We start from the raw sequence: 13,101 nt of genomic DNA, 5'->3' as shown, positions 1-13,101 counted from the left end.
GGGCCAGGCACCAGTGCCTGGAGCTGAGCTGAGGGCAGTAAGAGGACATCCTTGCACCCCGTGCCCCTCACACACGCAGGTGCTGCCCACCGCAATGTGGGGACCTGATCCAGCTTGAGGCCTGCAGCAGGGTCGGCCGGGGTTGGGGGAGAGGGCAGGGGGCTGCAGGCCACCAGCAGGGGCCAGAGGGGATAGTTTGGGAAGGGAGGGTCGCATTCACGGCCTAGGCTGGGGTTCTTCAGCTGGAAAGAGACACCAAAAGCTCAGCCAACTTCTGCAGGGAGCTCCAGAGTGGTCTGGAGGTTTTCCTCTGTGCAAGGACTGCGCAGTAGCAGCCTGTCTCCAGCACCAAGGAAGCTGCAACCCAAAGCTCTGACCTGTCCTGGACACATGCGCCCTAAGTCCATGTGCTTGCGTCCTTGTCCCCCGCCCCCCCACTCCTCTCCAACCCATCCCCACTCTGTAACCCCAAGGTCCTTGAGACAAGGACCATCGCATTTTGTGCTGCATTCAACAGCACGGGGCTCTGACCTGGCAGAGTCTGGAGATGCTGCTATCACCTCCCCACCTAGACTAGACAGTGCTCTAACTGCTGATTATCTGCCAGCATCGTTAACAATATCCGGCGAGGACTTGTCAGGGCTCAAACAGGCTTTGTCACCCACCAAATACAGTGAAGCTCCCCACCCCCAAGAAACAAAAAAAGGGGGAACAGGGAAGCTTAGCTAGTAGTTTCATCAATAAATCAATTTATTTAAAAGAATATGTTACAATTAATTACACTAAGTGACTTTACCAAACAATTTTAGAGTGGTTAGCTCTAGAGAATGAGGAATGAAACACTGTTAGCAAGTTGGTTTTGTGGGTTTTTTGTTGGGTTTTTTTTTTTCTTTTTTTTTTTTTCTTTTTCCTTCTTCACATTTCGGAATCACAAATAAAAAATACAAGATACTGCAGTGAAAATACAATTAGAGTTCTCTCAAATAAATTAAAAAGGGGGATGTGCACGGTGCTGAAACCGGCTCGCAATAAAAGAGCAAGGGCACAAGACCAAAGTTTCGGTCAATTTGGTGGTAGGCGTCAGTTCTGGCCCCTCCTGGCCGGCGAGACCCCTCCTTCACCCGCTGCTCCTCCGCTGATCATATTATTGCTAGTGTGATCTAGTGTGTTCCTCCCACACAGGAGTATGTTTCAAGCCAGGGCTGGGTTGGGGGGGTGCGGAAGCAGGGACAGAGTAAAAGCAGCAGAGAGAAGGATGCATGGTCCACCCTCCTCCCTGAAACTCAAGAGCAAAGCGGGGTCTATACGTGCTGGCTTCCAGGTTTTTTGTTGTTGTTGTTGTTGTTTTTTTGGTGGGGGGTGCTTTGCAGCACTGAGACTGGGGAATAGAGCAGGTGGGATGGGAGATGGGTCGGCAAGGACAGTGGCTGGAGAGAGCCAAAGCATTAGATGTGGGCATGGCTGCTGCTCAACCTGGATCTGACTCCCCTGATGCTGTCGCACCTCCTAGACCTGCCGGCAAGCTGCTAGTTTAACCCTGGGGGGAGCACGCCCGCCGGCAGCCTAGACGTACCCAGAGAAGGGGCTTTCCAGCTCCACGGGGATGGGAAACGAGAAGCCGAGGGGAGAAAGAAGCAGGGGCAACTAGACATCTCCCCGCTAGGGTCCAAATTAACCTATGTGTTGGTACCAGGCCCAATCTCCAGGGTCTCAGCCAGGAGCCTGGTTCAAATGCAAGATGCTTGCTAGAAATGTCCTTAGCTAAAACAGAAAGGGCATCTCAGGGAGCAGGTCTACCCCATGCTCCCCACTCCAGCCCCTGCCTTTCCTGCAGTACCAAGAGGCTCCGCTTTGGTTTGCTGGGAGAAAATGCTTTCCCCTGAGCACACCCAGCCCCGCAAACTGCTCACAGCCCAGGGGCATGGGGCACCTCTGCGGGACAGCCGATAAACACAGCGGTTTCCTTGCCTTGATCCCGACTGCAGCCACCCAGAGAAAGCAGGGCTGACCTGAGTCTCAGCTCATTAAGGTTCTTGCATGCACGGCACCTTCCAGCTGTTTCATGCCAAGAGTGCTGGAGGAAAGCAGCTACCGCATGTTCTCACCTATAAACCACCCTAACTATAAGATGTCCCTTGTTTATGAAAGGCATTACAATCAATTTTGCCCCCCCCTTATGGCTTGCACAGAGCAGAGACAGAGTGTCATCTCCAGCCAACTTGACCTCCCTTTCCTGCATACCTAAAACCTCAAGTGCTGCTGGAGACCTGCCAGCTCCCTGACCTGGAAAATTGCTAAAGAGCTATGAAATAGGAGAAAAGACCCTTGCAGACAGCAACGTTCCCCTAAGAAAACTTAGCTTCAGTGGTAGAAAACTGAGACCATGAAAAAGGAGAGATGACTGTTAACACCTGCCCAAAGAGTGATCAATACCAGGGATCAAAGCAGGGTGCTTCCATCTCAAGCAAGGAAGCTGATTTTTTTGCCCAACACACTCACCCCAGATTTGGGGTAGATAGGAAGGCTAGAAAATATGGCATATAGTGAGTGCAACCTGCCCTGACTCCCGTGCACAGGGTCAGAGCTGCAGTGTCAACGGCAGGACCAGCCTGGCTGTTCCAAGGGGGGAAAAACCACTTGGAGAATTAAAAGCACCTGGAAATTGATCCCCGGCTTGGATCAGAGTTTGTACCTTGCGAGCCTGAGCTGGGGTAGGAGACAAGGCAGACACCCTGGGGCGGTTCTGGAGGGATCAGAAATGAGAGGAACTGAGGGCGCCGGGAGAACGGGACCTGCATCTTTCCATCTTTTGCACACGACAATTTGGCCTTCAGATCCAGCCCCCAAACCCATGCCCTGCATCCCTAGCAGGGGTGCGCGTGGCCTACAACCCTAGACTGCCACAGCGTTTGTCTCAACACAGCTGCAGCTCGAGGCTACAGCAGAGGGGGGAGGTAGGTTTTAATATCCACCAGCAGTGTGATACCTGAGTCATGGCTGTTTGGCTTGTCCAGTTTACTTGGACCTCTCTGCCGAAGCCCCCAATGTCCCTGACTATGGCTGAGGACAACCCTGGACATGCCGGCCCCACGCTGCACAGGGGTTTTATGCTGCCTCTCTCCATCTGCCCCAGCCTCCACGCAAACTCCAGCATTGGGGGAACCCAAAGCCAGGTTCACATGCCTGAAACACGGCAGAAAAAGATGCTGAGCAAGAAAGGAGAAAGTGCCATGGGTTCATAAAAATCCTAGAGCAGTAGGGCGGGAAGGGAGCTCCAGAGGTCACATCCAGTCCAATCCCTGCCCAAGGCAGGGTCAGCCCTGTCCAAACCATCCTAGACAAATCCTATTCATCTTCTCGCTGTGCTGAGCTGAAAACAGCCCCCCTCCACTCCTCCCCGCACATGCCCCACCAGTGAGCTGCCAGCTTACCACACTCCAGGCCTGGAGACCCCTGCATCTACCCCATCGCCTCCTGCCCAGCCACTATCCTGGCGTCTCCAGGCCATTCTCAAACACACTGGTGGCAGTGCCAGGATCTGAGCAGGAGCAGGAAAGGAGCTGGGGACCCAAAGGACTAATGCTGGTAGAAGATGGGCACCAGGTTGGCTGCAGTCCTGCCATCAAACCTCCACACCCGACCTGATGAGCCACAAAACAGGCTTCCTGGGCTCTGCACTCCCCCGGGCCAGGGTTCAGCCTCCCCTCTGGACACCACAGATCTCCCCGGGACTCAGGGCCCCATCCAGCCCAGCCAGTGTGAGCAGAGATGGAAGGGAACTGAAGGTTGCAGGTGGGGGCTGGATGGAAGTCTCTTATCTCTGCTCAGTTAAAACCAGAGGCAAATTCACAGCTGCTGAGGCTGGGGCTCAGGGAAGACTGTCAGCAGTTTATCTGAATAAGCAGTGTGGGGGCTATATGGGGTTGGGTACTACTGCATGCAGGGCTCGCACCGTCCAGCCAGGCTGGCTTCCCCCTGGCTCTCCAAGGCTGACTGGGGGCCAGGCACTATCCCTTGGCTGGTGGCTTTTCCAACCACCTTTGCCTGCCTCTGAAGAGGGGGCAGAGAGAAGGCAAATTGATCCCTTCTCTGGGCTGCAGAGCTCTGGGACAAACGCTGCTCACACGGCTGTACCCAGCCATCCCCACAACACTGACAAGCTTTGAACCCCAGCGGTCTGGGCTTGGCTTGCTGCTCTTGGCCAGCGTTTGACAGTTCCATGCTCAGGCTTCAGGATTAGCAAAAGGGAACCAGCATTTGCTCTAACAGGAGACAAGAAAGGAAACACTTCCTTTTAACTACAGAGTATGTGGCCCGTAGCCCCCAGCAGCTTGTAGTGCAAGGCAAAGACTGGCTCCTTTCCCCAGCCAACTCCAACTGGCCTGGGATTACTCAGCCCAGTGCCCATCTCAACCAGGCATTAGCATCCAGGCCTGCTTGCACCTCTGCTAGACAATGATTTGGGTCTGAGAAAAACATGCCTGAAAAAGGATGTGAAAGTCACAGATGGGGAAGAGGAAAAGTGAAGAGAGAGGCAGCCCCGGAGTCAGACGTGGTAAAAGCACTGACCCCAACATGGTTCAAGTCAAGGAAATGCCAACGCTACCTGTCCTAGCAGCTGCTTCACAATGCCCGTCACCTGCCATACAGAGGTGCTGCCAGCTGCACGGGATTTAACTAGGAGGCAGTTGATGAAGGCCCTACCGAGCCCTGGCTCCCAGCTCCACTCCCTGCCTGCAACAGCTGGTTGAATGCTGAGCTAGATTCCACCCAGCCAGCTTGCTCCTGGCATACCAAGGCCTGTGGGCAGAGGTGATGGGGCTGGCTGGGCCACCAGGCACAAGGTCAAGTCTCTCCCTAGCAGGGACTGGCCCTACCAAAGGTGCTTGCTTGAGGCCTGCCTTCATCCCAGAGAACAGACCGACTGGGCCAGGTACAGGGATGATGCATTTCCCATGAGCAAATTCACAGCTCATCTGTTCTCTGCCTGACCCAAGATGGGTTCCTAGAGGCGAAGGTTCGCCCCACCACCAGATCATAGCAATCGCCAGGCCTTGCCCAGGCTTCTGCTTCCGGCCTTCCCACAGCGTCATCCCCTGGGTAGAGGCAGACACAGCTGCTGTCCCCAGGGGAATGCTGGCAAACTCGCCTGGGGCTTTTGCAGCCCCTTTCTCCCCACTTGTCTGCAAGGCACAAGTCCCCCTTCACTCTCCCCACCCACCTATCAGTGCTGCCTCTGCAGGGCACTAGTAAAGGAGAAGGGGCCTCCGTGCTTGCTGTGCAAAGCCCTCTAGGTACCAACAAGGCCTCACCCCAGCATGGCAAGGGGCTTGCAAACACCCCGTTTGCCCTACACTGCAATGGACAGGAGTGTGGTCAGATCCAGGGGCAGCCCAGCCACAATCCCCCCACCCCAAACCATGTGATAGAGACACCCATCGAGGTACTAACCAGCCTCTGAGAAGCTGTGGGGCTCCCCTGACCACTCCCAAACCACCAGACCCCAAGTCTGGCTCTCCTGGCTCCCAGGGTTCCTCTCTCTGTTCAGCCAAACATTCACAAGGGCTGGGGATGACAATAAGAGCAGCCTGGGCTGCAAACCCCGCTGTACACAGAGGGAGAAGCTACCCAACTCAGCACCCCACCCTGCCAAGTAGAAACACAGGCACTGGGGTCGAGAGAGGGAAAGGATACAGCTATGCCGTCCAGCTTTGTAGACCATGTCACAAATCAGCACACAAATCCCCACTACCTTCTCCACAGGTGCACACAAGTCCCCTGCTCAGGCCAGCTGAGTGCTGACGGACAAAGGCCCTGGCACTGTCTGTGGGCACAGCGGGGTCCATCCTGTCAAGGAACCCAGGCCTCTGCAAACAGCACCAGTTCTGTGGCTGCAGCAGCTTGTGTCTCAGCCTCAGAAGCCAGGGAAGGGAGGGAGCCTAGAGACCTGCGGAGCAGAACACCAGGGGAAGCAGCCCTGGGCAGGATATTTCAGTCCCTTGCAGGTCACAAGTTGCACAAAAATATACCTTCCAAGGGGCCTTCACTTGGGAACAGGCCTGACCCTAGCTCTCTAGCATGTAGATGAGTTTCACTGCTTAACAGGCAACACAACGTGAAGCCCTGAAGCAGAAGCAGGAAAGAGGACACCACTGGGCCCTGCCAGCAGGAGCAGAAAGACTAAGCTGTTGCAGATCGGGTTAGACAGGGCAGGGGAAGCTTTCAGGAACAGGCAACTTGCTTGATTTTTCCTAGCAAAAGGGGATTTTTCCTAGCAAACATCTGCATTTAGCCATGCCTGCAGTGTTGGGTGAAGCAGGATTGAAAGGTGCTGCTAGTGGGAGAAGGATAAAACGCAAGGAGAAAAGGAAAGTAGCGGAGGATCCAACGCCAGGTCCATGCAGGATTCTAATCCCCAATCCGCCACTGACCTCAGATGCAAACCTCCAGCTCGCTGCACACGAGCTTCATCTCAATGCTCCCGAGTCACTGGGGTTCTGCCTTCTGCGGTTGCAGGGATGGGCATGTCCCACGGAGCCATCCCTTTGGATTCAAACAGGGCTGCCTGCATGCAGATCTTCCAGGTGCCAAGATGCAAAACAATGATCCTTTATCAAGGAAAGATCCCCCCGCTTATCCCCATCACCCTCCCTGAAATGCCAGACCCTGGAACTAGGATTCGATGCAAAAAACAAACCACTGACAATTAAAAGCTTGTAGCTCTGGAAGAGTCCTTTAGCAAAAGAGAGGTATTTCCCTATTGGGTTACTTTTTTAGATTTTTTAAAAGTAAAAACACAACAGATATGGAAGAAAGAAATGCGCGTAAAAGCGCAAGCTTAAAAAAGGTCCGGGCGCTGGTATGAAAGTGTAAAAGAAATATATATATATGTATATGGGTCTGGTATTCTGTATATATAACTGTTCTTCTTTATACATACATATATATGTCTGAAGTGTGCAAATGGATGGCGGTGTCTCCATTTCCAGTTGTAAAAAATACAATGTACAGTCCATCTCTTGGTCTGGGACTCAAAGGGGGGTGGGGGAAAAAGACCAGAGCAGGGAAAGAAACAGAATGGAAAACCCTGCAGTGGATTTTATGTCATCGCAATGTTTGGTCTCCCTTGGGCACTGCTGAGCCTGCTGTCTCTGTAGCTGCTGAAGTCCATAAACATGACATTCACGAATGGTATTATTATTAATATTTAGTTTAAGGGCTTTTTAATACATTAAACAGAATTTTTTTCCTTTTTTTTTTTTTTAAATTTTAAGTGTTAATTTTGGGGGGGTTTACGCTCCTCCGCAGCGAGGGCTAAGTGGTGGCGTCCCTCTGCTGTGACCTGACCATCTGAAAGATATTCTGAAAGAGAAGAGAGAAGAGAAGGCAGCAGTTATTCAGCAAGCCTCTGGGGCTGGGTACATGTTGTTGACACCCATGTCTCCATCCCGTGCCAGGAGCACCTTCTACCCAAGAAAAATGGAAAGGGGTTGCAACTTGCCCTCAAATCACATTTGCTCATGGCAGGGCCAGGAGTAAGCTCGGGGAGCAGGGTCTGGGCCCAACTCCCAGCCTTGCTGCCTCCCTACAACTGGTACCAGGACCCACAAGTGCAATTCAGCATCTCACCCTGAGAAACCAGATTCCCTCCCTGCTGGGCTCATCACATTAGTTGGCTACAGTGCCAGCATCCCCCAGCAAACTTTGCCCATGCTCCACAATTCTGATCCACGGCGGCACCTCCTGTGCTGGTACTCAGATCCCCTCCACCTATGCCTATTGCCCTCATTGATGCCTCACCTTTGCATCACTCTAGCTCTGCCAGCAGCTCACTCCAGCATCCCTCCCACCTCTCAGACCTGAAGCAGATACAAACTGAATGGCGGTTTGCAACGGGAGAAGTCAACTTCCCTTCCTAGCCCCTGGTATCACCCTGCCTTGTCCTAAGGCAACACCACGGCCATTGCCACAATAAGCAGCTCACCCAGCAGAGGTGCTGCTTGCTGGCCCGCGGTCACGGTGGGCTCTGCTCAAGTCTGGTCCCCACGGTTCTCGGATATGCAGGCTGCAATTCTCTGCCGGGGTGATGGATGATAAATCACCATTAGTAACAACCACCATTGGAAGCCAGGGTGTGAGCAGCAGATGGCAGGAAGCAATCAACAAGATCTGTTGCCTCGGGAAGGCAGCTATAACTTCTGCCCTGTGGCATGGAGGTTTCAATGTGCAATGGAGGCCTCTGCTGAGGCCCAGCCAAGGGACTTTGCTCCTTATGGAGAGGGGTGTGAAGGGAAGCCCCACATTAGGATAGCTGCTGGCAGAGCACCATGCTGGTGGCTGATGTGGGAAGAGGCACATTAGAGAGGGCAGGTCTGATCTGAAACAGCTGGTCTCTTGGGGCTGCCACAGCTGTGCCCACACCCTGCACCTTGGCCATGGGTCTGACTGGGTGCCGGGTGGTTTCCAGCACTTGGCTCTTTTACAGAGGTTTTAAGTCATGGCATCAGCACAGCCAAGGCATGTCCAAGATGCCTCGGGGTGGGGAACTGCTGACAGCCACTAGTGCCCAGGTGTCTGCTTGTGCACGAGACTGCCGCATCCCCACAGCAAATGGGTCCTTGCAGGGATCCCAATGAAATACTGGATGAGCCTGGTTTTCCTACTCCCATCTACTCACAGCTCCTCCTTGGTGCCTGCTTCAGCTGCTAAACACTGACCACCTTGTGACCAAATACTGCAGCTGCCCTGCCTTCCCCACCATCAGCAGGGAGCACATAACCCTACACCTAAGGCCTGATCAGTGACCTGCCATCTCTAGAGGCTTCTTGAAATGAATTACCCAGCAATGACCCAGCAATGAATTACCCAGCCATACCACAGTTGCCACGACAAACCCGCCATCCGCTGCTGTGCTATTACTGCCGCCACAGCATTGGTGACAGCCCACATCTGAGACACAGGTACTGCTCAGTGATGATGAAGCTACTGCAGCCACTGGTCCCAGTTCACCTCAAGATGGTGAGAGGAGCAGTTACGTGTGGTCGTTGCTGATACAAGTGACTCAGTGTTTTCGGTCAGGTTTAACCCACAACAATAAAGAGGAAGGGATCGCAGGCAAGTGCGATCCAAGAGCATTACCCACAGTCAGGTGCTGCCAGTCCAGGAGAAACAAGAAATGATCTACAAAGGGTTTCAAGGCATCAAGCAGGGGAACTGCAGGCTAATGGAGCTCTCTCACAGCAGGCAGGGAACAGGCCTGGTCTAGCTATAAACGCCACCAGGTGAGCCTCTGGCAGTTACAGACACAAGCACACAGCGCGCATCCAGGCAGGCAAGGCAGCTGCATGTCAGATGCAGCTGGGGGAAGGGGGCAGAGGGCTGCGCAGAGAAGGCAGCAGGGGGCACTGACAGGATCTACAAGGACTGAGCCATGACTCTGGAGGAGCTGCAGAGGCAGCAAGATGGACTTAGTACCCACCGGAGAGCCCTCAGCTGAACTCATGCCTCTGCACTGCTGACTAGTGAATCCCTCAGGGTGAGCCACAGCTGTGGGACAACACCCTGCCAGAGAAATCAGTGACTTGGACAAGGGGGTAAAAAGCACCCTGTTCAAATTTGCTGATGACACTAAGATGTGGGGGCACGTGGGCACGTTAGAAGGAAGGAATAGGCTACAATCAGACAAGTGCAAGGTGCTGCACCTGGGAAGGAACAACCAGCACTCTACCTACAGGCTGGGGAACTCCCTTCTCATCAGTGCAGAGGCAGAAAAGGATCTTGGAGTCATTATTGATGCCAAGATGAACATGGGCCGGCAGTGTGGGGATGCAGTCAGGAAGGCCAACTGCACCTTGTCGTGCATCCACAGATGCATCTCGAGCAGGTCCAAGGAGGTGATCCTCCCACTCTATGCGGCACTGGTCAGGCCGCAGCTGGAGTACTGCGTCCAGTTCTGGATGCCGCACTTCAGAAGGGATGTGGACAACATGGAGAGGGTCCAGAGGAGGCCACTCGCATGATCAGGGGGCAGCAGGGTCGGCCCTACGAGGAGAGGCTACGGGACCTGAACCTGTTCAGCCTCTATGAGAGAAGGCTGAGGAGGGATCTAGTGGCCTGTTACAAACTAGGTCAGAGGGGACCAGCAGGCATTGGGGGAGTCCCTGGTCCCCCAAGCACTCCCAGGAGTGACTAGGAATAACAGTCACAAGCTGGCAGAGGGTAGATTTAGGCTAGACATCAGGAGGCGCGACTTCACTGTCAGGGCAACTAGGACCTGGAACCAACTTCCAAGCAAAGTGGTGCTGGCTCCTACCCTGGGGGTCTTTAACAGGAGGCTAGATGTACACCTTGCTGAGGTAGTTAGACCCCAGTACTCTTTACTGCCATAGCAGGGGGTTGGACTTGATGATCTGCTCAGGTCCCTTCCAACCCTAGAAACTATGAAATACCAGCATCTCCTGGCCTTTCCTCCCCTTGCTCTCTAATGAGCTGGAATCAGTGCCGCCAGGGAAGGCAGTGTGCAGAGCTGCCAAGCTGCTGGCACAGACATTTCCTCCCAGTTTTTCCAAGGCAAGGCTATTTTCTAACCAACTCTGAGCCCAAAAGTGCCTTCTGCTCAGGGCACATGCTGCATGGAGGGTTGACTGGCTTCCCAGCCTGCAGCACAACAGGTAGAACATGAACCTCTCCGGCCACTGACCAATACTGGAGAGCACAGGCTCTGGCTTTCTCTGGGTTATGCTCAGGCTGCCACGGAAGCCATTAACTGAAACTCATCTTGTTCAAAATCCAGGGCTCCTCTGGGAAAACTATTAAACCCTTGGTATCAATGGGGCTGTTTTTGCAGTCTTATGGGGAGCAAAGTACATTAAATCAGAGAAGCTCTGCAGACTGCTCACCTCCAACCCATGTTTGCTTTGCTTCATGCCAGCAGAAAGGGTGGCCCAGAAAGGGACTGTGATCAATCCCACAGAGTCCAAGCTCAGATACCAATCCCTCTCCAAGGCTTCCAGGCTAGGCTGGGAGCCCAAGTCCCAGCTCTATGGAGCGGGGTGGGGACCAGTGTCATCTGAGAGAGCAGCATCCAGAGAGCTTCATTTCAACAAGACCCTTCCTAACTCAGCCCCCCATGCTTTCTTTCTCAGGCCTGAATGTCCATCCTGTCCCCTCTGCTACAACGCTCCTTACATCCTTCACTTGCAGGTCTCTCTGCCACAGTTACCCCACTGTCTTCCATATGCCCACAGGCAGGGTTCAACCTTCTCAAACTCAAATCGCAAACCTCCCGTCGCTGCCCACGCTGAGACGCAACAAGGCACAATTCCGGTTTCATCTTTCAAGCACTCTCCCATGGTAAGTGAAGGTGAGGCCGGAGCAGCTAACCCTCGTTCCGTTCACTAGTAAACTTTCATAAGGGCTGACCATTTCCTGCGTCAGACCACCGGTCCATCTTGCCCAGTCCCCTGTGTCACACAGCAGCAGAGAGGAAATGCTGGAAGGGAGAGTGAACTGGGTACAACCAGGGTTTTTCCCACTGATCCTCTCTCACTTGCAACCTCCAGCATTTAAGGTTTAGGAACTTCTGATTCAGAAGCCATGTCCATCAGTCCCATGCTTGACATCTACTACTGATGCCCCTTTCCTCCAAGCACAAAAGGCTTTGCTAAAGCACCGACATGAATAGGCCTCACTAGCAAACCTGAGCAATGCATGAACTCCTCACAAACAAAACTTGGCATGCAGGCCAGATGTGCACTCCTAGCAAGAGATGGTAGGGGGAGATGATGGTATAAGGTAGGATAGTCCAGTAGCAAGATGATAAGGCTGGAACAGGTCAGGATGTGAAACAGGCCCATGGGACAAGATGGTTTGAGATGTTCAAGATGCAGATGAAATGTAACATGGAATTTGTTTTGATCATTGTATTAAAAAAGAATTGGAAAGCAAGGGAATTTTGTAGCAGCCTGGGGGAGACTTCATGGTGCTGTGTTGACTACCTTGAAACAGGTACAAATGCCTGATGTGCTTGTTAGGGCTGTGCTTGTAGACAATAAACCTGGCAGGATCTTTTCCACCAAACTGAGCCTGCAATCATTCTTTAAGACAGGACCGGTGTCCAAGTCTCATGGTGGCAACATGTTGACACCACAGCTCCCAAAACTTTAATGCTGACAATGCATCGGTAACACCCAACAAGAACAGCAGCAACAATGACACTAACAACTCCAGACAACACTTGTATTGAGAGTAAATAATAAATCCCTACCAACTTTCTCTTTGCCATTTAGCATTTCATAAACCCTTATCAGTTATCACGTACCCCCTGAAGCATCTCCTTTCTAAACTGAACTGGCCTGGTCTCTGTAGTCTCTCCTCCTATGGAAGCCACTCCATGCCATAAGTCATCCTTGTTGCCCTTCTCTGGACCTTCTTTCCGAGTTCAGCTTCCACTTCACACAGGATAGGAGCAGACCCAAAAAAGTTGCAGTGGAATAGATAACGCCACCCCATATGTCCATCATACTCTAAATTCCTATTGCTACTGACTGCATCTTGCTGTTGTGCAGATAAGCTACGTGAATCCACCACTACCCCATCTCCCACCACAGGGCCCTCACACAAGATCACAGAATCATAGAAAATGAAGGTCAGGAAGGGACCTTAGGAGGTCACACCTAGTCCAACCCCTTGGCTCAAAGCAGGACCATCCCCAATTTTACCATCCCAGCCAAAGCTTTGGCTAGCCAGGTCTTCAAAACCTTAAAAATGATGGCCAGCAAGTAGCAGGGACAGGCACAGGAATGCACACAACCTCTGGCACAAGCACCAGAGCAGGTGAGACTCCCTGCTGCTGCAGGAAGAGCCAGCATCTGCTTTTGAGATCTCCAATGTTTCCATAACGCTGAGAAACACGCTTGCTTTCAGAGCAGCAACGTACACCGATCGCACTGCATCTGCGGCATGTAGGCACAGTCAGCAGTTTACAGAGCGCTAAACATATCTGCCAAGTCTCTGCCAAGTGTCATCAATCTTTTTATATCACTGGGGGGGAGCAGATTGCTAAATGGCTGGTCAAAAATATGCCTACCCCCCCCCCCCCCC

At 52.9% G+C, this 13,101-nt stretch overlaps 1 protein-coding gene across 2 annotated transcripts in view; it reads right to left on the bottom strand.

Annotated features, from left to right (window-relative positions):
• Nucleotides 1-726: 726 nt before the first annotated feature.
• The window catches only part of SNX27 (sorting nexin family member 27), a 66,736-nt gene continuing 54,361 nt past the window's right edge, over nucleotides 727-13,101 (bottom strand). The window contains exons 13-14 of one of the 2 annotated variants that reach the window (XM_019528401.1): nucleotides 7,985-8,075; nucleotides 727-7,362 (exon numbers count right to left, since the gene is read on the bottom strand). In XM_019528401.1, the coding sequence (XP_019383946.1) occupies nucleotides 8,031-8,075 (45 nt within the window). In that variant the 3' untranslated portion in view covers nucleotides 727-7,362; nucleotides 7,985-8,030. The remainder of the gene's footprint in view (nucleotides 7,363-7,984; nucleotides 8,076-13,101) is intronic. The other variant, XM_019528393.1, reaches the window with a different exon arrangement.

The sequence above is a fragment of the Gavialis gangeticus genome, unplaced genomic scaffold, assembly GCF_001723915.1.
Source record: "Gavialis gangeticus isolate Ggan-Ray unplaced genomic scaffold, GavGan_comp1, whole genome shotgun sequence".
Taxonomy (NCBI): domain Eukaryota; kingdom Metazoa; phylum Chordata; order Crocodylia; family Gavialidae; genus Gavialis; species Gavialis gangeticus.
The sequence above is the reverse complement of the archived record's forward strand: the minus strand, read 5'-3'. Positions and strand labels throughout refer to the sequence as shown.